The following is a 25,266-nucleotide window of genomic DNA, read 5'->3' on the forward strand; positions in this document are numbered from 1 at the left end:
AGACTGGTCTCGAACTTCTGAACTCGGGTATCTGCCCACCTCAGCTTCCCAAAGTGCTGGGATTACAGGCATGAGCCACCGCACCTGGCCAAAATTAAGTGATTTTCAAAAACCTCTAAGCTAACTCCTTATGGAAACAGTAATGAACTCAGGTTGCCAGAGTCCCAGGCGTGCACTCTTTCACTACCCTGTGCTATCTCTAGCTGGTGAATAAATAACTGATAATCCCTTCCAGGAAAAGTTTTCCTCAGGCAAATAAGGTATGATTATATATAACCAGTTACAGTGCTGGGCAGAGACATGGAGGTGTAGTCAAAAGTCTTTTCGGTGCTAGTGAATTTTAAGTCCTAGACAACGTGTTCAGAGTCCCTGGTTGCCACTCAGTGTTGACTTCCTGTTGCCCATTTGAATCCATGACATTTTAGCTGAGCTCTGGAAGCTACACAAATATCACTTTGGTGGTTTCCTTTTGAAGCTTTGCTGCATGACTTGTATAAGTTGTCATGCGTCATAGGTTCGCCCTCCCTGAACATCTCCATGGAACACCTCCATGGAGCTTTCCACGGGAGCAGTTGCTGACAGTTACTGCTGCCAACTGACTTCTTATGTGCCCTGAGATCTCCGTGGCAAGGCCCAGGACTCTCTCTCTCCTGGCTCAGATCTGTTCAAAATTTTATCATTAATGTGAATAAATAAATAGAAGGCTTGCTGGGCCAATTTACAGGTGATACAAAGATGGAGACTGCAAGGAATATGATAATGAGGGAGTCAGGTATAAAAAGTCATGCGGTTTTCAAAACAAAGTAAGTGATAATTTGATTCCCCTCATTTTAGTCAGACCACCTATGAACTATTATTTTCCTTTCTAGGTACCAACGAGATGGTCAAACTGAAGAGCATCCAGAATTTTTGATAAGAATAAGAGATAATTCAAAGCATGTGAAAATTATATAGGGTGGTTGAAGGAGCTGGAATTGTTTATCCTGGGGGAATATGATAACTGTCAAAAACAATGAAGGATCTGAGATTTTACCCTACTTGCCGGATAACTAGTTTGCCACAGTTTCATGGATGCTGGCAGAAGACACAAGACCTCTGGGTCAGAGACAAAGGACAGTTTATCATTTACAGCAATCACAACACTGAGTATCAGCATTTTCCTGTGCCAATTCCTTAAGCTCCAGTTCCCACAGGGCAACACAAAAAAAGCCAGATGGTGCTTGCGCACACAATGGGCTGCATTACAGGAGGGGAACTCTGAGCTTAGGAAAACCCAGTCTTTCATAATGGGCTGCAAGCAAACCTGCCCAGCCAATTTTAGGAAAAGGGAGATACTATCTCTAAACAAATCTCTTTGAAAAGAACAAAACGTTGTCAGTGCCTCTGCTGGAAAAACATGCAGAAACAGCAATGATCCATGGAGTGTGACTTTCAACAATAACTATATTTTGAGAGTTGGCATGTTAACGAGTATTAGAAATCTCTGTCACTCCAGAAGACAAAACAAGACTCAACTGGCAAAAATTACAGAAAGACAAATTTGGGATTGATAAAGAGATATTTTATAAACAACAGAACAAGCTAAAAATGGGATGGTCACTTTAAGACCTTAGACATGTTAAGGAAGAAACTAGGCAGCCACTTGTTGTTGACTATTGAGGAAAATATTAATATACCATAGAATCACTGAATGTAGTGGTTATATCAAACTTCTTCCAGCACTCCAGTTATCAGAAAGTAGAGGGAGAAAAAGAAGTGAAGTAACTAGGAAAAAAGGCAGAACAGAAAAGGATAAAGTGTACTTTCAAACTTGAAATACTTAATTGTATATTTTCTGAAGTCATATCTATGTCCCAAGAGGATCCAGATAACTCTTTGATAAGCCATAGACAGAGCAGTATCCAGAGCCTTTATAAACTTATGTTGTAATATCCCTTGTCAAGCTTCTTCAGCTAAGAAAAACAGCTCAATAATCTACTTGGAAATTTTTAAAAAAGAAAAACAAAAAAGAAACTAACTTTGATTCTTTTTCCTAGATTGATTATCCTGTGTTTTGAGAAACAGAATTTTTGTTAAGGCATTCTCTACAATCTAACTGGAAATACTTCTCGTTGCCTAGACACTTAAACTGAAGCTTCAGAATATTGCAAAAGAAAATACAACACCCATAGGACTTTTTTCAGAAACAAAATATGTCTTCCCTCATCCCTGCCAAAAGAGACTATTTAAGATTATTATAACTTTCATGTCAATTAACAAATGGATATTTTTATTTATGGTTTTATCAACTGGCCCTTCTGTTTGAACCCATTTGCACACCACATATGTAAGTTGCTACAGCTACAACCAGTGGGTGGAGAAGTGGCCATGGTCATACCATATGACCTCTCTGCTTCTCTGTTTCTTTGTGTGTAAAATGAGGAGGTTGAAATAGATGACAGCAATGTCTCTTTCCAGCTTTTCAAACTCCAAAGAACCCAGGAAGAGCCTCTTTCTTAAAAGCTGGCATAAGTTTGGTGCTCTGGGGCTGGTCATAAGGCCTAGAAGAGAATAAGGGTGGAAATCTCTTTGAAAAGATAGTTTAAAGGGAATTTCTCTTACTCTGAAGCACAGAAAGTAGAGAAGCATCAATCAGGATATTGAGAAAGGCTGTGGGATGGAGGGATCTCAGATTATCTTGAGGTGCTTTAGAAAAAGACATGAGTATAGTTTATAGCAGGAAACTGAAGGCAAAATTTCCACTGTACTAAATGCAGCTGGGAACTTTATTATAAAAACATGACCTTGGAAAGGACTAAAGACTGGCTAAAGTACTGGGCTTGGTTCACCTGACCAGAGCAAGATGCCATATGGGGAGGTCTCATGTCCTCAGAGCACACCCCTCTCTGAAAATAATTCATTTATTCTTGTTAGAAACGGGAAGTACAAAGTTTAGAGGGTTCTCCTTTTCCATCTCAAAACAAAACAAAACAAAATCTCTTCTGGAGTAGGCCAGTTGGATCCTGGATCGCATACACACGTATAGTCATTTGGGTACTTTCTGGAGATCACGGCTCAACTCTACAACTTTTTGATTAATCAATAACTGAGACACCCATCTTACATAATTTTTCTTGGTCGACAAACATCTCACAAATCATATCTTAGGTTTTATTCAATGTTTTTGGGCTTAGACTATTTATTGAAAATAACCATGTTTCAATATATCTTACATGTCAATTCTGAAAGTTGACATCTTGAAACTATAAGGTTTTTTTAAAAAAGTAATTTATAGTGAACAAGTGAAATTTCTCATTGTACCAAATTTATCAATATGTTCACATTAAAAAAAGCTTCAGTGTTTCAGTAAAACACTGCAATGAATCCAATATAAAAGGAACTTGAATACATATTTTTTCTGCATACATAAACATCTGCTCTCTCTAAGTTTTGCCTCTCAAAATTGTTTATTTTTCCTCAGCCTTAACCCTTAAAAATAGCAAAAGAATTGCTTGTCTTGAAATGTTTATTAATGTTTATTAATTTAACAGCAGGGTCAAGTTAGGCTCCTTCACACCCAAGTTAAACTTGCTTTACGCAGTGTTTAAAGTATTTTAAAAGGTCTCTTGGAGGGAGAAATGTTGATCTAGAACTTGGGATCCCTGGGGGAATAAAACACAGGGTTGTGATTTCGAGCTCAGGCTAAGAATGAGGTTGCGCATTTTTCTGAATCAAAAGGCAGGTCTATTCTAGAGAGTGACCTTGGGGAAGTCCAGGGTTTCTTTCCCCCATCCTGGGATGCAGATATACTTCATAAAGGCCAGCTGCACTCATTATAAATATCTTGTGAGATAGGCAAAGTGCTGCACTGTAACTCCTTTAGCCAGAAAGCCAGGAAAGAGAGAGCTTATGTGACCTTTTGAGAATCAGTTGTTCACTCCAAGAAGCCCGGAGTAATTAAAACAGAGAGTTAGCACTTCTTTTAGGGGGATCAATTTACTGTGAATAGCCCAAAGCTTTTTTTCACTTGTGATGGTACTCTTGCTCTGGACAAGGGAGGAGGCAGGAGAGCCAGTGAAGGGAGGTTGAACAAGGAGCAGTAATCTAAGAAGGGAAAACAAAAATAGAGTGGGAAATAAAGGGAGGAGTGAAAGAAGGGCAGGCTTTGGGAGGCCCTGTGGCACTTGTGGGCAATGCCTGTGCTCAAAGTCCTCTTAGGGAGCAGGTGGCTATTTCAGCGTGTTCCCATTATAGAAATGGATCCTAGTGTTGCCCTGAGGAAGGGCACGGAAGCTGGAACTGACACACCACTCCTTAGGTCATTTTTTCCTCATGAATCTACGGTGACTCCCACCCTTGATTTTTCTGTTTAGGACCCTCTGAGGTCTAGCTCTGCCTTTGTCCTTCCCGTAGGAGCTCCAGCTACCTCTCCAACTCTCTACTCCAGCCAGGCTGCACTCCTGCCTTGAGCCCCACACCCATACCTCTGTTTCCTTTTTCTATGGTTTTCCCTCTTCCTTTCCTTTGCACATGTCTAAACTACCTCCATCAACTACCTCCATCATAGGTCAAGATTTATTTTATTTCATAATAATAACTTACATTGCATTAAACTTTATGCCAAGCACTTAAACATGCACAATTATACCTGATCCATGGTCTCCTGGACATTTCTTTAATTATTTTGGCTACATTCATATTTCCTCATGTTTTATCTCTTGGAGCATTTGTTCACTAACCCAACTCTACAGAATCAACCCCTAGGGATGAAACGCTGTAATAATGTCCACTGTCAATAAACTCCCCAGGAAAAATTGGAGTTAGGAGTTAGGGTGACCCAAGCTGGTAGAATTTTGACTAGTGCTGTTTATATTTTTCCATATTGTATAATAAATTTTTTGCCATGATGATGTACAACTTTTATAATGAAAATTAGCTATTGTGCCACTGCACTCCAGTGGGCGAAAGAGCAAGATCCCATCTCTTAAAAAAATAAAAATAAAAATAGAATGTAAAAAAAATACATCTCTTAAAAAAATAAAAATAAAAATAGAATGTAAAAAAATAATACAAATTAGCACACATATTAAGCTCCCCAGTTGATTCTGATGATTTGGGAACCATCAAGTCCATGTTAGTCATTTGAACAATGATTCAGTCATATGCCTTTTTAAATGTATTCTCCATCCAACAAGGTAGAAAAGTATTCAACATTAAGAACTGGCCCTTTCTGTTTTCTCTCTCTCTGGTGCTAGCAATTCCAGGCTCAAAGCAGGAGCTCCATAAATACATGAGTGGGTTTGAACAGACTCTAACAAAAATATGAAAAAAATTAATGAGGACATACACGACACAGTACCTTTGGAAAAAAAAAGAAAATCTTACAATTAATAGGTTAAAGAAGTGTGCTTTTTTTAATTAAAAAAGGTAATGACTAGCTGAGGAGAAAATTAGAAGACAGAGATTATAAATACAGCCTAACAGGGTTGGTTTAGGCTGAGTTATCTGCAGGGTTGGTTTAGATACAAGCTTTTCCTTCCAATAAAAGTCGAAATAAGAGGTATTCACATCTCCCTTTTTGGTGGTCTTAAAAACTATCAGTTTTATCTGTGCAGGACAATTTATAGGCGCTCTTCTTGAAATGGGAGAGGGATGAATTAGATGACCTTTCATGCTGTTAGCGCTTTTCTCCTCTCTTGGAAAAATGTTAAGCCTTGGCACTCAGTACCAGGTAGCACCCTCAGTGCATTAGTTCTGGTGAAATAAGAGAGGAAGCATTTCTGTTTCTTGAAAAGTTTTATTTGGTGACTATATACAATCATAAATACACATTCCTCTGAAGACTATAAAAGTCTTCTCCTCTAAACAATTAACTTTTCATTAAAAAAAAAGCTTGAAGCTGCACTTGCAGCCTATTATTTAAATCATTTGTGTAAAGAGTAAATTCAAGTAATGTATAGCTACCTCTACACATGTTATTAATATGAATACATATAATGTAGTTGGCTTGGTAAATAGTTTTTAAAACTCTGTAGCCTTTGAATTAAATTTTACTTGAAAAACAAAACACAATTCTCACTCACATTTACCAAGGACAGAACTATCTCTTAAGCTTTGCCATTGCTTCCCAATGCTCCCTGCTTTAGGAGAAAACAAGGAACTACTTTGGGTCCATTCAGCGCAATCTTCCTCATTCTGCTCAGGACCCAGATAGATGCGCATGAAATAAAAGAAATATAGACATAATTAGAGCTAGGAAATCTCTTCCTGATCTTGTCACCAGATTCATATGAGATCCTTTCTAGTCTTTTAGACGTTAGTCAGATCAGGTGGTGTTTGTTTGATGGCAAATCTATGTCAGTATTGATGCTCTTGGTTTCACAATCACACAAGTTTAAGAGTATTCATTCATTGAGCAAACATAAAAATTTAAACCTTCTTATGTTGGGTTAGTTATATAAATGTCCATTTCCAACATCCTCAAATGCCTTTAATCCAACTGCATATTTATGGAATAATGGATTATGGTCCTGGGACCAAATATTGTTTAAATTTGATGTGTTGAGAACACTACATAAAGGGAATCCTCGCCAAGACACGAAGCACTTCATCTCCTCAGGAGGAGTTCCCGCGCCATCCCTTCTAAGCAAGGGCATGGTCGAACTGCCCTTTCTCCAGGCCTTCAAGTCCATCAGCCCAGGTAGAGGTTGGCATGCTTCGATATGGATCCAAAAGAATCCGGAAGCACCGGACAATGAGAATGCCCAAAAAGATAAACAACAAAATCACAAAAACAAATGTCGTTTTCTGCTCCAGGGACATGCTAGAATCTGCTGATATGTTCCCAAGGGGGACTAGGGATGAAGGGATGGGCTGTCCTCCATCCATGGTCCAGGGAAGCCAGAGCACAGGATGTCCTGGTTTCCTTTTTTTCCATCATCAATCTGCAGAGGTCATGGTGGCTGCACTCTGGAGAGGCTGAGTTATCTGCAGGGAAAAAGGAAGGGAAGGGAATACCTATAAAATAGCAGCCTTATTTTTTAGGTTCACAGTCCTATTTTTTAGAGAGAAAAAGAAATCTGTAAACCAGCTTTCTTTTTCACCAGAGATACTCAATTCTGGGGAAAGATATTTTACTCTTGCATGAAATTACCAGATTGTTCTCAGAAGAGCCACCTGGGGCCAGGAGGGATGGGCAGGGAATACAACTATAATATAGAAGATAAGAAAAGTGCACAGTAATATTGACCTCAGGGTGTGCTGTCAACTTGACATCCGAACCCAGCCTCCCCTGCCAAGTCTCCTTCAGCTCCGCTCCACTAATATTACTCTCACGTTGTTCTTATGATAGCACCATTGAGCGAGCCTCAGCCAGCACCGTGGCTAAACTGACACACGTTAGCCACTTTACTGAGAGCTTCATGAAAGCAGGGATCTCTGTAGCCCCAGTGCAAGGAAACTGAGGCTAGAAAAGGTGGCTAAAATAGAAAGCTTCTCTAGGAGTGTCAGGTTCTGGGCTCCGGCCTCCACTCTACTGCAAAATAAGTGTGGGACCTTGGAGAGGTCACTAAGCTGTAAAAATGCAAGTAGAAATGCCTGCATCTTTCATGGTGCTGTAATCAGGATGAAGAGCTGTGAAAACCCTTTGAAAAATATACAAAAAAAGAAAAACAAACAAAGCCAAGTGTTGCTTCACCTAAGATACAACTAAGGGAGTTATGCTGCTTCTCCTTTCCTTTCTACTGCCTGAGCCAAGGGAGAACGGAGGTATCTCAGACTCCCAAACCATCAAGTTACAGTTGCTTTTTCTTTTTTCCTCAGAAAACAAAGACCAGGTTCAATACTTGACCTTTGGAAGCACCTAGAGAATTAAGCCAAGAGAAAGGAATTGATCGACGCATATTTTCAAAAGGATAGTTTTCCTTACAGTGGTTTCCTACCATTTAAGACTATTTGGTACAGAGGAAGAGAAGGAAAAGGACAAGCTAACACTATTTTAATTTTACTGGTGGAAAAACTTAGATATATAGATATTACTGTATAAATATACAAGTATATATTACCATAGAAATATACAAGTATATACATGACAAGTATACACAGAGGTCATTAAAAGCTTCAGATACTGAAGTAAATCTACTTAAATCACACTGTAAACAAAAGTATATACATTAGACACTGCTGTATAGAAAATTAAATAATATTTATTATGAATTCGTTTATAATAAAAATTACACAGCACAGTAACTAACTATGGAAATTAACAAGGACACAAAATAAATTTTGTTCAATGAAAATAAACAACCAAATAAAAATAGAATATGTGACCTAAAGTATCAATACAATGTTTCTTCAGTTAACTTATAATCATTGCCTTCAAGTACAGCATTAGTAATCATAGTATAACAGTCTGCATTATATTGACACTTCAAAGTTTATAAAATCACAGTTTAAAAAACAGTTTATAAGGGGGATCTCAGCCAGGATCTGGGAGGAAGGAGTTACCAGTTGGGTAATGCATCATTTTTGCAGCTCTATCACTTTGAATTTTTTTAAAGGCTAGAACAGTTGCAAAACTCATTTATAATTCATGTTTGTTTTGAAGTAAGATTGGGATAAAAATTTGACTGCATTTTTAATAAATAAGCTCTTTAGGAATTTAGAGGATGTTAATGCACTGGCTTTTGTTTTGGTTTGCTTGTTTCTAAGCACCCTCCCAGCCTTGGGTATTAATTCCTTGTGGGCCAGGAAAGGAGGGGTAGAAAGGGAGGCCAGAGCCTCCAATGCAGGTCTCCTCAGCACATCAGACAGGGCCTCCTGTGTCCACCAAAAAGATTCAAACTATACTTAATCGTATGAAACATAAAATTCTCCAAGGACTGGGCCAAAGAAAAGCCCACTGATGACAGAGGAGCAGATGCTGAGGCCATCCCTGACCTGCTCCTTCTGCTTTTTCATATCCTACTGAGGATCCTCTCACTGTGATCCCTGCTCTCTTTGCTGGATTATCAGAATCTCATTCCATGTCCTTTTCCCTCCAACCCAAATGAGGCCAGAGTCCTGTTCTTTGCCCATTCTCAACAGAGCTGAGACAGGAAGTTCTTTTTTTTTTTTTTTTTTTTTTTTTTTTTGAGATGGAGTTTTGCTCTTGTTGCCCAAGCTGGAGTGCAATGGTGCGATCTCGGCTCACCGCAACCTCCGCCTCCCAGGTTCAAGTGATTCTCCTGCCTCAGCCTCCTGAGTAGCTGGGATTACAGGCATGTGCCACCATGCCCGGCTAATTTTGTATTTTTAGTAGGCCAGGATTTTTCCATGCTGGTCAGGCTGGTCTTGAACTCCCAACCTCAGGTGATCTGCCCGCCTCAGCCTCCCAAAGTGCTGGGATTACAGGCATGAGCCACTACGCCTGGCCATTTTCAGAAAGTTCTTTAGGAAAACACCACATAATCCAAGAAGGAAATATAAGAAAAAAAAGACCATTAATGGTATAAATTGACATAAGGATTTCTGGATCTGTGAAATCCAAAAAATCAGGCAAGAACTAGATAGAGAACCTTTGGAGTCCTTGAGAATGACCTCCTCTGCACAAGCAGGCTGACTAGTACCACGATACTTTGCTCAGTCCCTCCCTTCCCACCGGGGGTCTCCACTTGATGAGCAACATTGTGAGCCCAGGAGCAGTCTTCCCCAGCCTTCTCTTCCATACAGGGCAAATGCCAGATCCTTCTCTCCTGGATCAACTGTCATACTTTCTAGGCTTCACCCACAACTCAGGATTTAGAGCGAGCAAACCATTCATTTGGGGGCTGCAGTGACAGGCAACCATTCCAGAAATTCCAGCAAATAACTTATTCATCCTGATTCAGATTATCTGCCAGATCTGCCTCTTCAACCACCCTGGGAATGACTCTGGGACTCAGATTCTGCATAAGGATGCCAAGTATTAGAATGATTTTTAAAATCAGTTTTGTTTTGAAGTTTTACCATCCTCTACTGATTAAAAGGCAAGGTACAAAGGAAGGGTTAGCCCTCTTTGCATTGAGAAGCCTCCTAAAATATAACTATGTGTATTCTCCAACGTCTTCATCACCAAACCCTTCCTAATATACCAAATTATGAGCAAATAGAGGTCAAAGAATTTTTTAAACTCTGTAGCACATTTAGAGTTGTAAACCTCTCATCCCCCAGCACACTGTGGTGCCTAAGTTCCTATAAAAATAACTGCTTTTAGTCAAAGTGTCAACGTCTCCTATTAAATTGCAATATTTTACCTAGGAAAGTGGCACATGAATGTGCTAGCAGGAATTTGTGAGGACTGTTCCCGCCTGAAGGAGGGGGAAATGTGGTAAGTAGAAAGGCGATTGAAGGAAGACCTTGTTGGGAATGAGGGACTCCTGGACAGGACAGGAAGACAGGCATGGTGGTGTGAGCAGGGGGCCCACTGGAGAGCCTTGGGGGAGGGATGAGGGATGGTGGGTAGAGACAATCAGGAGATGGTTGCTAAAGGGATAAAGAGATCCAGAAACCAGTGCTGACTATTTCACAATTTTTCCCAGGACTGATTGAAACCCCCGGAAGAGTCTGCTTGATTTTAAACCTGCAATCAGCTAATCAATAATTTACCAATATAGAAAGCTCCAACAGCATGTATAAGTTGAAGGACGCATCAGCTATTATAAGGTGGAGAAAAAGAAATAAATGTAGTCATTTTGCTACCACAATACAAAAATATCTCAGGACATGTAAATTTTTTAAATGACTGTCTTGCAGTAAAATGTCCCTTTTTGGTAAAAATGATTCTTAGAAACTGTGCAAGGTTGCTTTTCACTGAATAATGACATCTGTCTTTTAGATGACCAGGGAAATCTGGGTAAGTCTATTATTTCAAAGGATTTTGACACTACCATCAGAAATCTTCATAATAACACATGGCAGCTATTTTAAATATAAAGAAGGACCACAGTTACTCACGGCCATTTTTTAATCCTGACAGACGTTCCCCATCACACAGTACATCTGTGTCTTCCCTTTGTCAGGTCCATTTGTGGGTGCTCAGGAAATAAAGCCTAATTTTAATACTGAAAAATTAAAGAAAACCTTAATTAAAAGATACCCTTTTCAAAAGTCATATAATACATTCCTTTGCTCGAGTCAAGCTCCCTTGTGATATTGACAAAAACAGAAGACAACCGTAATGACTTATGAAGTCCAGTGAGCACAGTCATTACAGCCACGGTCATTCGCACTCTCAGCCGCTCACTTTAGTTTGAGTAATTTTCAAAGTGGCTTTCCTCTTCCCTTGCCCATACTTCCTACACACTGCATCTTGATTCATCTTTCTAAGCCCAGACCTCACCACTTCTTCCCTCAGAAAACCTTTGCACCCCAGTGTCCACGGCCCATTAACCCCCTTGTGGGCCTGATGCCCAGATGTTTTCTGGACCACAAATTAGGACCTACGCTGACAATGGAATTTTTAAGATCGGAGTTTTATTTTTATAAGTTTAGGAAGGAGCCAACACCAAATCACATTTAGTTCTCAGTAAAATGGCCGATGTGTTGATCAGAATAAACCTCCATGTAACTGAGTGTTGGACACCTGTGGAGAATGTCCTCACTTTGTCTATTTTTCAGCTTGATCCAATACCTGCTGTGCCCTGAATGCCTCCAGGTTTCCTACCTCGTAATACTTGCCTCCTCTCCTTCTTTCCATCTGTGGAGAGAAAGAGAGGAGGCAAGCATAATGAGGCAAGCATCTTTCCTCTCCTTCTTTCCATCTCTCCCTCCCTTAGGGTTCACACCAAATACCCCCTTCTCAGTGGGGCCTTCTTTGTCTGCCTTCACTAAGGATGGGGTGTTTTCCACTCCATCTCCAGAGACATCACCAGTACTCTGTGGCAGCACTGATTACAGTGCAAGTCTTGACGGTGTTTATCTCCACCTTATTATACAATAAGCTCCTTGAGGAATTATTTGCTGTTCTGGGATCACTGCCTTTTAAAATATAGGTTAAATCAAATCTTCAACCCCTTATAGTCCAGGGAACTGAATTCAAAATCCAAGGCGCCAACTAACTGATGCAGAGAGGAAAAACAAAAGCACAAGTCATCCAGCCAGACTGAGGTGCTAGACCATCACATTTGAAGTAAGTCTTGTTTGAAAGAATCACAGCTAGTTCAAGTCACAATGACACATTAAAACCACAGATCTTGTAATTTGAAGAGCCATAGTTATTTGGCTCTTTAAATTTTCCTTGGCCTCCGTGTTGATGGGTGGATCTGAAATATAAAAATCAGCCAGAGATAGACAGTTACCCTTTTATTTAAGAAGTCAATTTTTTCTTACCTAATCTACTTTTTGGTGGGGAAGGGCAGCCATTTAAAATATCCTGAATCCAAATGTCTTACACGAAAACTATTAATGTCAACATGTACCCTTCTCAGACTTGGATCCCTTGGACATTTTATTTCATTCGCATCTCATTATACAATTTCACAGTAAGGAAAAAATACTTTCTCTTAAGAAAATTATCTTAAAGCAATGACATGTTTCTTTTCTTTCTTTCTTTTTTTAGTGACAGAAACAGAATTACTTAAGTGCATTGGACACCTTGTTCTGTGGAGCCACACACAAGGACTTGATTCTACATGTCATCAACTCAAGAGCCCACCCTTTTGCAGTAGGGTGCAATGATCATATTAATAGTTACAGTACCTGTGTAGTCCTGCCTGGCACATAGTGGGGGTTTGATAAATAGGTGGGGATGAATGAGTGTTTTCTCTTTACACCATTTTTGTGCAAAATGATAAATATTTTTCATTTCTATTATGTGATCAAGCACACTAAGGTATGAAAATTATAAATAAACTGCTAAGAATTATAAAAATCAGTTACCAAACAGGTAGCGCCCCCCACACCCACAATCCCACCGCCAAAGGATGTTAGATCCCAAGTTTTTCACTGGCATGTTGGAATGAACTGAAGGTGTTGTCCCTTAGGTGTTAATGGCCTGTAGGGCACAGTGAAGCAATGCTGTCTGTATTTTAAGTACTCCTAAACCACGTAATTGAGGTACCTAATTTTTAAAACTTCTGGGTCAGAAACCTAGTTATGTGACTTGACATGGTTTCAAAAGTAGGTGTCAAAACAGCCCATCCATTGAGCAAGGACACCCATGGGCTTGTCCAGTTTCCATTCACATGTGATGGACAGGACACTTTATCCTACAAAGATATACTATGAACCTTATTTATATTTATCTGGCAGACTAGCGAGACCAATCTGTAGACTTTAACAGGAATGGAATTGCCTAGCTAGGCAGGACTGAATTTGCAGTGACTGGCAGAGACAAACTTACTCAAAATGCTGCATTATTCTGCAACAGTTCTGAAGTTAACTGTGGAAATGTTAACATGGCTTTGAATGATTCAAGTAATACACATCCTGATACTGAGCCTAAATAGAATCCCTCTCTACTTTTAGCACTAAAGGAAGCCTGGGCTGCATTCCTGTTTGTATAACTGTAGTCTCTCAAAGTACATTTCATTCTCCAACCCACTCACCCACCCTAGATGTGTAAATCTCCCAAATGATCCTGTTATCCATCTCCACCACAATTGTGAGCCATCTGCATAAGCCACCTCATTATCTAAGCAACGGAATCACCACATAAGCAAATATTATTCCCCTACAAATCTTTTAGAAATTCTGTGTGTTATTCTAGTGAACAGTAAATACAGGATATACACGCAAAGATATAAAATATTTCATATAAATTCAAATAATTCATGGCCCTCTTGTTTACCAGCAAAGAACTTCAGGTAAAGATTTCCTGGCTCTTTCTAGGTGTTTCATAGATTTTAAATCCTCCCACTCCCCTTGTTTTTGGCTCATATAAACACACGACAATGTCTATACGGTTTTTTTTTTTTTCCAAGAACAGTCCTCCTGTTCCAATTCAATAGCCCTGATGCTTCAAAATTCACAGGACAACTAAGGGTAAATATTATTTTATACTCTCAAAACATAGACTCAAGTCTACTAGGGGAAAGCCTACGAACAATGATTTTATAAACATGAGGATGTCTTCAGCTACAAATGTCAACAGGCAGTTTCAGAACTGTTGCCAGCCCCCACTGCTGCACTGGAAGTCTGTTCTCTGCTTGTTCCTGCAAAGTCAGCCTGCAGACACGTCTGCTTGGGCTGGGAGTGGACCCTGTTATTCTCAACTCGCTGCTGCTTGTAAGCTCTGGGTCAACAGGAGACTTTCTCTTCAGCCTCAGCCCCAATCTCAGCTTTACTTCTTCTCCATCTTCATCTTCCTCCTAATATCTGCTTGAGGAATTTTTAAGAGACTGCAGGGCAAGGCTGCTGCCTAGCTGAGAACATCAGAAAATACCATGAGGGTGCTCAGTCAGGAACCAGTGGTGTCAGAAGGCACCCTTAGCAAACTGGAACTTTTAACTTCAAATCATAAGCCCTACTGTTTCACTTGGCTTTCTTTGTCTTTCTTTGTGTGTTTCATAGTGAAAACAGCTACTTGCTGATACCTCAAAAGGCTAGTGCTGCACACAGCTTATCAGCCAAGGACAGTCAATGCTATCAATAAGAGTGGTTGAGTTGTGATCCTTTGTAAACAAATCAGAACATCCTCGTTACATTTTGGAAGATTGGACGTTTTAGGTGACTGAAAAAAAAATATGATAATGGGCAAACAGCTTTCAGAAATAAATTACTGCAGCTTAGGAAAGAAAAAAAAGCCTGTTTTACTACTTCTTCATCCAGTATCAATAACATTATAAACTTAACCATGCTTTAAAAATAAAGGCATCATTACATTTTACCCCCTCTCTTCTCAACTTTATCTGGCAACTGTTTAATTAGACTTATCTAAATTCAGAACTATGATCCGAAAGGCATGTATGCGATGATTGCTCATGCATCAATTGTAAAGTTAGAGAAAAGCATTTAATTAGCCCGTCAAAGATACAGGTTGGGTCAAGTACCTGGCTCTGGCTGAACAAACACTTGATCCATGTCCTGGTGGAACAGTTACAGGTAGTTACGAGCCTCTTTAGTTTCCATTCTTCCCGACCACGCTGTGTGAAAGCAGTAGACAGTGGTAGCTGCAAGGCAGTTGATGGCACACCCCAGGTCTAAAGCTGTTGTTTCAGGCTTAGAAACTTCCCATTAAAACCCCGAGTTAAAGGAGCACCGTCTTTCTGTATGAGGCATCGTTAACGGCCAATACTGCTGCTTCTTTGAGGTGAGCCATGATTTCAGTTCTGCCTCAGCAACTCTTCAGAGGATTCTGCTTCAGTGAGTAGAGGCAGTATCCTAGCAGTGTGTCTGAAATCATCTTCAAGAAAGCATTAACATTCAAAAGGAGTACCGGGGGGGAGGAAAACATCACTGGGCATTCCCATACCTTTTCAAAATCAAAGCCATAAATCTACCAGTGCTCTGTCCTCTTTATTGATTGTTGACACTATTCCTCTTTGGGAGTGTCAATTAGCACCTCGCAGCAACCCTTCATATTGATTATAGTTGATGACCTTCAGGCCAACTCAATTAATAGGAAGACTTCTGGAGAAGGGCATCAAATTAGCATTTGGGAGAGAAAGAAAAAGCTCATTTTCCTAAAGAAAACGAAAGTGACCTTTCCAAAAAGCAGCACTTATGGGAAAGAAAGAACCATTTAAAAAGAACAAAATCATGGTTTCACCACCTGTCACCTGGTTGTAAATTAGCTGGGCAGTAGGTTGCCAGGTCCAGTGTCTCTCTGAGCAGCCTGCGTAACTGTGGCATTAGCAAAGCCCCCACCCCACACAGGGCACCTGAGACCACTTGATGAATAAAGAAGATTGATTTTTGTTAGAGAAAGTTGTTCTCATTCTACAGATTCTAGTTACCTGCTACAATGCTTAAATTACTTTCCTTGGATAAATAAATTTTCTAAATAAATTTGGAAAATATTTTTGGCTAAAATTCTTCATTAAAAACCCACTTCTCTAAAAAGAATTCAGCATAATGCTTAAGACGGAGCAACCTTGTTTTCTAGCAACCCACCACTTTCTTTGTTGAAGTGGAAGCACAGTGAGCGACAACACTCCCACCCATCAAATGATAGGGTGCGTGATATTTAAAGCTGCCTCTGACTGTGCCTGTCAGCTACGCTGTCTCCTCAGCTCTTGTGAGCAACCGGCCATTACCCAAAGGCTCTAGGAAACTGGAACCAAGCTCATTTTCTAAGAGGGAAACCCCATCTGCTCACGACAGACCACAATCCTGGATAGGATAGGCCTCGGACCCAAAAGGAACCTTTCAAATCAAATGCTAAATGTTAGGATCGAATGCTTGATGTTAGAGTCTAACCTCAAGAGAATATGCAGGTTCTTTCCCCATTTGTTTTCCTAATTTTTAACTGAATTTTCTTTCTAATTCATTTTACTTATCCTATTTTCAGACACACACATACCACACACCATAAGACAATGGGACACATGAAATCCAACCGAGCCTGATCATCCTGTACTAACTGGCATCCCTCTTGCATTCAGCCAATGCTGGCAGAGGGAATGCCTGTCTTGGCAATGCCAACAGAGTGTGGTTGAGGAATCTTTCCGACCCCACCCTCCTTCCTATACTTATCATTCCATGCAGTGAGAAAATATCATAGATAGACATGAGCCTGGGTGACTGTAGCTTGCCCTGCCAAAGAGACCTTCTGGGATATTGTTTTAGCCTACAGACTTGTAGAGGTAGAAGGGAACCTGAGAGGGCCTGTGGCTGTCCTTTAGCTACTCTGCAGGCTGAAATCATCCCAGAAAGATGAGTGCCTTGCCTATTTTAAAAACTCTCCAGGGAAGTAGATTCCATGACTTCCTCTGACAACCCCTGTTTAAATGAACTCCTCCACTGCTTACTTAGTCTGAATGGGTTGGTACGTTTCTTTTCATTCTGTCCTTGCTGCAAAAAGTCAGGCACTAACCACTCCAAAATTTTGTTAGAATGCCCTTTCCCTTCAGGGAGGCCGAACTAGATAAACCAAAGAGTATTTGATGAAGATCTGGTGTTATGCTTGGAGCCAAATTTAAATCTCTCTTCTTAAAGATAATTACAATTGAAATTATTAAAATCAGCCCTTCCCCTTATGCAGCTATATTATGTGAATCATCATGAATTCTAACACAATGAATAAGGGTCTACCAAAGTTCCATTTGAACATTTTATAATAGATCCTATTTCTTTCGTATTTAATAATCTATATATCTCTTCTCGGAATTCTTAAAATTTCTGCTCTCTGGTGCAACTTTAAATAGGAAGCCTAGAATACTACATCGAGCTGTACACAGCTCAGATACACATGGAATTGTGGTGAAACAGGATGATTTTATGATGTATAAATGGCTATATATGCTGTGCTTCTACTTACCCATTCTGATCCAGGGCCACTCCTGGGTGTAGTTTAGTCTTTCTCTTTAGTTACACAACATCATGAGTTAACATTAGTTAGAAATCTACTTTAAGAACTTCTACATTTTTATTTCAAGCCTCACCTTCAATGTTCTTTAATTTACAATTATTTCCTAAATGTCCTATGATGCACTTTTCCATGAAGAAATAGATAATGAATATGAAAAAAAGACTCTATAAGCCATCAGTCTTCATGCTAGTACAAGGCTGTATTATTATTATTACTATGTTTCTTTCTAACTCTGCCTAATTCTCAAAATAAAATTGAACAAAAACTCTATATAACCTTCAAAATATAAACATGGTTCTTATCAATAGACTCTTCGTAAAACTCCTTTCTTCCCTCCTTTGTGTATGTTCTTTCTTTCACTTATCCAGGGACCATTCATTAGCTCTCAATGTCAGATATGTTTTGTGTTAGGTGTTGCAAAGAATAAACAATATGAATACTAGGTCCTGGCTTCTGTTTGTTCAGGTTGTGCACTGAACAACTCTAGGAGGTTCCTTGGTAAACAGGGCCCTGAGGAGCTCCACTTCTAGCGATGGTTGCTGAGCTTCTTGACAGACTGGCCCACTTTCACTAAATTCCAATTCCTAACCTTCCCAACCTCCCCCTTCACGACTCACCCAGCAGACATCTGAACTGTATCCTTACCTTTCTACAGGACCTGATTTCACAAGGTCACCAGTGGCTTCTGGTTGCCTCAAGCCAAAGAGTCCTTTTAACGTTCATCTTCCTTGCTTTTTGGCAACACTGAACATAGCTGAACACTCACCAAAAGGAAGGTTCAGAAAAACAATACGTGGACTAAAGTGAGTGGCGGGAACAATTATCTCAGCCCTTAGGGTCCCTCTCCCTTGGTGCCTTCTCTCTTCATTGCCTCTCTTTGGTACTCTGGGGTTCAGGCCAAATAAAATTCATGCAACTACCAGCAAATGGGAAATGAAGGTAGAAAGACAAGCAGGCTAGGATACACGTTAATAACCCCACCACTTTTTAATTCATTAAAAAAATAGTGCTAGTCAGTTTATGTGTGGTATTTTAATTTCTGTCTTCTTGTTTTAAAAAAATAAATATACCAGGCAACATAAATCTTTGCATTAAAGAAAAGTCAAGATTAGCTCTATTTCTAAAATCTCTCTGATTTGCCAGGTCTAAGTTTATTTATCCATTTGCTATCTTCACAGATCAGTGAACATTCAAAGCTTAAGGGAACAGTGGGAAAGGTTTAATGATATTCACACCAAGCCTATACATTGGGATCTATATTTAAGAGTTATTAAAAGCAAGCAGGTTAAAGTCCAACTGCAGATAGGCAGCCTCCTGGTTTGATCTTTTCTTGAATGCATTTCCGTATACATCATATCTGTGTTACGCTAAATGCTCAATTAGTAGCTGATACATCTAGAATAGAGAAGCCTCAAAATGAAGATGAGAATGCCGCAACGGAGTGGAAATGTATGCGCAAGAAAAAAAAACACTGACAGAATTTAATACTTGTGAGGATTATAGATTGCCCTACAAAATTTTGTTCATCCTTTCCTGTGTAAGTCAGAACAATAAAGTATATAGCCAGGAAATGAATCACGCTGCCAAAAAAGCTGATCTCCAACCCTAAGAAAGATCAACTTCACAAAATACACAGCAGTAGTTCTATTTAGAAGCAATATTTGCAACATTTAAGTTATTAATTCTAATTACAGTATAAAAGTATAAGGACGTCACTACAGATTATTCACTGTTCAAAGGAAATACTTCGGCTTTAACAGCCTGGTGGGTAAATTTATTCTTTTAAAGTGACTTGTACAATAATAACAATGTTCTTAATGGGTCTGAAATACTTAATGCCTTTAAAATGTCATACAAAGTGCCAATTAGAGTTTTATACAAATCATTCCTCTATATTTTTATGCTGTCATTTTGGAACTGTTCTTTCTCTGTTCAACAGCTACATTTTAGAAAGGAAACTACTGCATGGACAATTTGAAGACTGAGCAGCTTAGAACATTAGGATAATCGAGGAAATGAAATAGAAGGTATGTGGGAATAACTGACCTGTTAGCCCGACTTTAATACCTAACAAAATTCTGGAACTGAAAATCTTTCCACTGATAAATCAATTTTGAAAACACCCAGAGGAGAAAAAAATCATAGGAAGCAGTTAAAAAATGCTTGTTTAAAAAAGATCATGAAAACCCAATTTCCATTTCTGATATTTATACTTGTAGAATGGTGGACAGGAGTTTGAGGAAGTGGTAATAAACAGAAGTTGTGATAGATGGGCATTGAATGCAAATTTCAGCCCCCTCGATGCTACATCTTATAGATGATGTACTTAAATGCTGCTTGCAAAAATATTTAACTTTATAGATATTTCAAAATTTCAGTGGGAGCCATCAAGAGTTTCAGTTATATAATATATGATTAAAATAGGCAGATATTAAGGTTTTATCTATCTCTTCCAAACTTTAATAGGAGGCCTATCATCTATAATTTTGCCTGTAAATAATATATATTTCATATTTATGAATAATAAGTATGTAAATATTATAAATCTCCTGTATTTCTGTTATATATAATATTAAATTACCTTATGAGCTTGTTAAGCATGCATATTTAGCCAGGAGATGGGGGAGGGGAGGGCAGGTAGGCCCAGATAATTTAATTCAGTAAGGCCAAGAACCTGTATTTGGAATAAGAAACCTACATGATTAATGATGTAGGGCATATGAAGTCCACACTTTGAAAAATTATAAAGTTAAATGATTGTTTCCCCTTTTTGATTATTTGGCCATAATAAGCAGTTTAACTGTGTGGGGAGAGCGCCTTTCGAATATCACAGACTTCTGTGAAAAACTGATTATATCCATGGACCCGCCATTAGAAAAATGTATATGCCCTGCATTAAGAACCTCTGCCTGGAATTCCCATTCAAAATACATACATCTCTTCTTCCCTTCCTTTCTCCCTCTCCTTGTTTCCTTCCATTAAAGTAGTAGTAAAGAATGACTGGAATAAAGCCCATAGGAGGAAGACAACAGAATAGAACAAGAGGCAGAGAGAAGCTTGGTCTATTTCCGGGAGAGGGAAAGCGAATGGAGGAATGTTGAATGGAGACAGAGCTCAGAAAACATGCCGAGGTAGCTCCAGCTGAAAAGGAGAGTGACTGCCCAGCTGGAAAGACTATGGTCAGGAAGGAGAAATGAAGCTAAATTAGGGAGAGGTGGAAGCCCCATGGACAAATGAACGACCCATCACATTCCAAGGCTGTGGAGGCAGCCAGTGGGTCAGGAATCCTGATATAGCTGCTGGGACAGGTGGTGGCAAGATTGAGCTCAATTACCAGTTATGATAGGAAGAACATCATAGAGAATGTCAGCACTGATAAAAAAGCAGGAATGATGTCAACATCTATTATTAAGAAAACAACAAACGAGAGAATTAAAAAGAGCAACTGTTAAAATTCCTTCGCCCTGGGTTTAGACCTTCAAGATGAGGACAGTGCACAGGTTTGCTGCTTTTCATTATAAACCCTTTCATGCAATTTGATTGTTTAACCATGTACATATTGACTAACTATGTGCAATTTCACTTTGCAAAAATTGTCAATATAATTGGTGTGGGCAAACCGTTAAAAAATAAAACCTCACCTTTAACCAAGGCAACAAATCTCATATAATAGCATCTTACATACCAACACCAAATGAATGGATGATTCTTTGAGGACGGGGACTTCTAGAACATTGAGTCTTCCCTCTAGGGTTATGGTCTGCTTTGCATATAAGTAAAGCTAATCTTTCTTGGTTCTCCTCAAACATACTATGTACACTTAAAATGTAATTTATTGTAATCACATGCAGTGCAATAAAATCTAAACTACTGCCCTTGTTTTTCCATAGCAGGCAGACATGATCTGTTTTTATATGTGTTAGCGATTTATTCAGTTATATAGCTAACTTCTATTTAATTATTTATTTTTTCATTTATTTATGTGTGTATGTATTTATACCCCATTACATTTCAGAAATGTTTGAAGAAAGCTATGTAGTAGATTATATGTCATTAGCTGTAGCAGAATGTCATGTTTATTATGTGATATTCTGTAATTATGTATTTATGTAAAAAGTCATGCAATTTTTTTATTGATAACCTAATAAAAGGCTGGATGTACTTGTTTTCAAATTTTGAAGAATAAAATCCTTTTAGAATGATTGTTTGGCTGAAACACTACCCATATTTAATCTAAAAAAACTGTGTCCCTTATTAATTTATTTTTGCAGTAATTGGACATAGACAAATGCAATAGCACATACTTCAATATGTTCAGTGTTTTTTACTAATACAAAGGTGAAAAAGCTGGATGTTAAATTAATACGAACTGGATACAATTCAGAAACAATTTTCAAAGAGCTTGTGAAAAAAGCATCTTCAATCTTCATTTGAAATGCTCAAGAATAACACTTTTAAAACACCTGAGACAGAGTAGATATTAGCCAAGTCTTGCTTCCATTTTTTTTTTTTTTTCATCCTCATGAGAATGTCCTTCAGCACTGCTTTTAGGAAGGGTCCTTGCTTTTGTTCTCCACATTTTTCTTAATTCAAAAGTGGATATTGGGTCAATTGAGAAAAATGAACATTAGGTATTGCCAATAGCTCTGAGATTCATGCTGCATATTATAAATATGGTTAGGGAATTGGATCAAATGCCAGTATAATATTCAGTGAACTATTGATTACTAAGGTGTCATCCAAGAAAAGCTGTTTGCAAATGGGAAAAGGATGAAGAAAAATCTCTCCATGCTTGCCTGTACATGCCTACTCTCCTAGGCCAAGGCAGGATGGCAGACTGGGCCATTCATCATTAAATAGTCACCTTTTCCCTGGCCCTGCCTTCGAGAATTGGCCTCTATGCCCTGAGATGAGCTCTCTCTCTGGCTTCTAGGGCTCTGTTTTGGTTTCCCTCCAGAGACGGAATCTACAACTTGTCTCTCTGTCTGGTATAGTTCCTTGCATCTCTTTTTTAACCTTCCTTATTCTGTAGTCCTATCACTGCCAAAACAATAAATTTCTCCAAGACGTTTTCCTTCAACTATTGTCCATTCAAAGACTATGTGGCTCAGGAAAGTAAATACAACAAAGAATAGAACGTATTTTTGCAATTTCAGTCAACTTCTGTTTTTATGTCTTTCTGATATCTAACACCGGAAAAGCAACAGTAAAATAATATTAATATTAATATTAATACCATAATCACAATAACAAAACTCATCAACCTTGTACCTTTGGTATTCTTAGACACTGAACTCTTATAATGGCAAGAATTGGACCCTCTGATAAGTGATGCTGAGCATTTTTTCATATATCTATTAGCGATTTGTGTATCTTCTTTTAAGAAATATCTGTTTAAGCCGGGCGCAGTGGCTCACGCCTGTAATCCCAGCACTTTGGGAGGCCGAGGCGGGCAGATCGCAAGGTCAGGAGATCGAGACCATGGTGAAACCCCGTCTCTACTAAAAACTATCCGGGCGAGGTGGCGGGCGCCTGTAGTCCCAGCTACTCGGGAGGCTGAGGCAGGAGAATGGCGTAAACCCCAGAGGCGGAGCTTGCAGTGAGCCGAAATCGCGCCACTGCACTCCAGCCTGGGAGACAGAGCGAGACTCTGTCTCAAAAAAAAAAAAAAAAAAAGAAAAAAGAAGTATCAGTTTAAATTTTTGCCTATTTTAAAATCAGACTGCTTTTTTTTTTGTAAATGAGTTGTTCGAGTTTCTTAAATATTCTGGTTATTAATCCCTTGTTTGATGGGTAGTTTGCAAACATTTTCTCTCTTTCTGTGGGTTGTCTCTTCATTTCGTTGATTGTATCCTTTGCTGTGCAGAAGCTTTTTAGCTTGGTGTAATCCCAATTGTCTATTTTTCCTTTGATTGCCTGTGCTTTGGGGGCCTTATGCAAAAAAATGTCTTTCTTATTTCCTCAATTTTTTTCATGTCTTTAATCCACTTTGATTTGATTTTTGTGTGTAGTGAGAGGTAGAGGTCGAGTTTCATTCTTATGCATACAATTATCCAGTCTTACTGGCACCATATATTAAAAAGACTATCTTTTCTCCATTGTATGTTCTTGGAACCTTTGTAGATGAGTTGGTTGTAAATGTATGGATTTATATCTGGGTTCTCAATTCTGTTTCACTGGTCTATGCATCTCTTTTTATGCCAGTACCATGCTCTCTTAGTTACTATAGCTTTGTAGTAAATTTTTAAGTCAGGTAATGTGATAACTTGTTCTTTTTGCTCAGGATTATTTTGGTTATTTGGGTCTTTTCTGGTTCCATATAAGTTTTAGAATTATTTTTATTATTTCTGCAAAGAATGTCATTGGTATTTTGATAGGGATGAAACTTAATCTATAAATTGCTTCAGGTAGTATTGTCATTTTGACATATTAATTTTTCCAATCCATGAGAATGCAATATCTTTCCATTTTTTTCGGGTGTCCTCTCTTCTATTTCTTTCTTCAGAGGTTTATAGTTTTCCCATTATAGATAGATCTTTTACTTCTTTGGTTAGGTTGATTCCTAGGTATTTTTATAATTTTTGTAGCTATTATAAATGGGGCTGTTTTCTTGATTTCCTTTTCAAATGATTTGCTATTGGCATGTATAAATGCTACTGAGTTTTGTGTGTTGATTTTGTATCCTGCAACTTTATTGGATTTGTTTATCAATTCTAACAGTTCTTTTGGTGGAGTCTTTAGGTTTTTCTAAGTATAAGATCATGTTTTCTGTAAACAATGCTAATTTTACTTCTCCCTTTCCAGTTTGGATGCCCTGTATTTCTCTCTTGCTTAATTGTTCTGGCTACGACTTTCATTCTTACATTGAATAATAGCGGCAAAAGTGGGCGTTCTTGTCTTGTTTGAGTCTGGCAATAACAGATGCTGGCTAGGATGTGGAGAAAGGGGAACCCTCATACACTGTTTATGGGAATGTAAATTAGTACAACCACGTTGGAGAACTACATGGAGGTTCCTCAACAAACTAAAAATAGAACTATTGTACAATCCAGCAATTCCCCTGCTGGATATATATTTAAAAGAAAGGAAACCAATATATCAAAGAGATATTTGCATTCTGATGTTTACTGCAGCACTATTCAAAATAGCCAAAATATGGTGTCAACCTAAGTGCCCATCAAAGGTGAACTGATAAAGAAAATACTGTATGTATATACTATGGGATATTATTCAACCATAAAAAAAGATGGAAATCCTATCATTTGCAGCAACTTGAATGGAACTAGAAACCATTATGCTAAGTGAAATAAACCAAGCACAAAAAGACATATATCTTATGTTCTCACTCATATGTGGGAGCTAAAAACATGTATCTCATTAAGATAGAAAGTAGATTGGTGGTTACCAGAGGCCAAGAAGGAGAGAGGGGAGAGAAGAAGGAAGAAAAAAGAATATAAATGAATTTTTACCACTGAACAATATACCTAAAAATAGTAAGAGTGGTAAGTTTTATTTTCTATTAATTTATTTTTCACTTGAGTGATTGTGATTTTAGGAGAGGTAACACATCTATCCACAGACTTCACTCTCTGTTACAAATCACTGTAAACAATCAAAGCAATTGGATTTTTTTCCAGTTGTTTTCTCTTGCAACATAATTGCTATACTTTGCCTGTCATAGTAAAATAAGTCTAAACTGGCGTAATCATTAATTACTAGCTTCGAAAGAGCAATCTTCATTTGTGTCAGACAAGATAGGCTAGATAATGCTATGATTTTTAAAAATATTTTGCAGTGGCAAA

General features: G+C 38.6%; 1 protein-coding gene and 2 long non-coding RNA genes across 4 annotated transcripts; 2 read left to right on the plus strand and 1 right to left on the minus strand.

The window, feature by feature from the left end:
- Window positions 1-485: 485 nt before the first annotated feature.
- LOC126957656 (uncharacterized) lies at window positions 486-13,148 on the plus strand. Of its 2 annotated transcripts, XR_007726847.1 has the most exons (6): window positions 486-772; window positions 870-2,326; window positions 10,255-10,324; window positions 10,536-10,659; window positions 12,016-12,124; window positions 12,554-13,148. It is a non-coding gene; the product is annotated as an uncharacterized LOC126957656 (long non-coding RNA). The 2 variants fall into 2 exon arrangements; XR_007726848.1 differs by lacking the exon at window positions 12,016-12,124 and having other exon boundaries at window positions 489-772.
- CTXN3 (cortexin 3) lies at window positions 5,344-15,349 on the minus strand. The gene is made up of 3 exons (XM_050795770.1): window positions 14,985-15,349; window positions 10,951-11,057; window positions 5,344-6,966 (listed from the first exon to the last, which is right to left on the minus strand). Exon 3 carries the CDS (start codon window positions 6,865-6,867, stop codon window positions 6,622-6,624), a length of 246 nt encoding a protein of 81 aa, XP_050651727.1. The 5' UTR covers window positions 6,868-6,966; window positions 10,951-11,057; window positions 14,985-15,349; the 3' UTR covers window positions 5,344-6,621.
- A 2,371-nt stretch (window positions 15,350-17,720) lies between these two features.
- On the plus strand, window positions 17,721-21,587 carry LOC126957657 (uncharacterized). Its single transcript, XR_007726849.1, has 3 exons — window positions 17,721-18,267; window positions 19,404-19,491; window positions 20,449-21,587. It is a non-coding gene; the product is annotated as an uncharacterized LOC126957657 (long non-coding RNA).
- Window positions 21,588-25,266: the final 3,679 nt, after the last annotated feature.

The sequence above is a fragment of the Macaca thibetana genome, chromosome 6 (assembly GCF_024542745.1).
Source record: "Macaca thibetana thibetana isolate TM-01 chromosome 6, ASM2454274v1, whole genome shotgun sequence".
NCBI classification, from domain to species: Eukaryota; Metazoa; Chordata; class Mammalia; order Primates; family Cercopithecidae; genus Macaca; species Macaca thibetana.

Coding starts and splice junctions, on each gene's coding strand:
- CTXN3 (XM_050795770.1), bottom strand. CDS start 6,867: ATGGATGGAGGACAGCCCATCCCTTCATCCCTAGTCCCCCTTGGGAAC.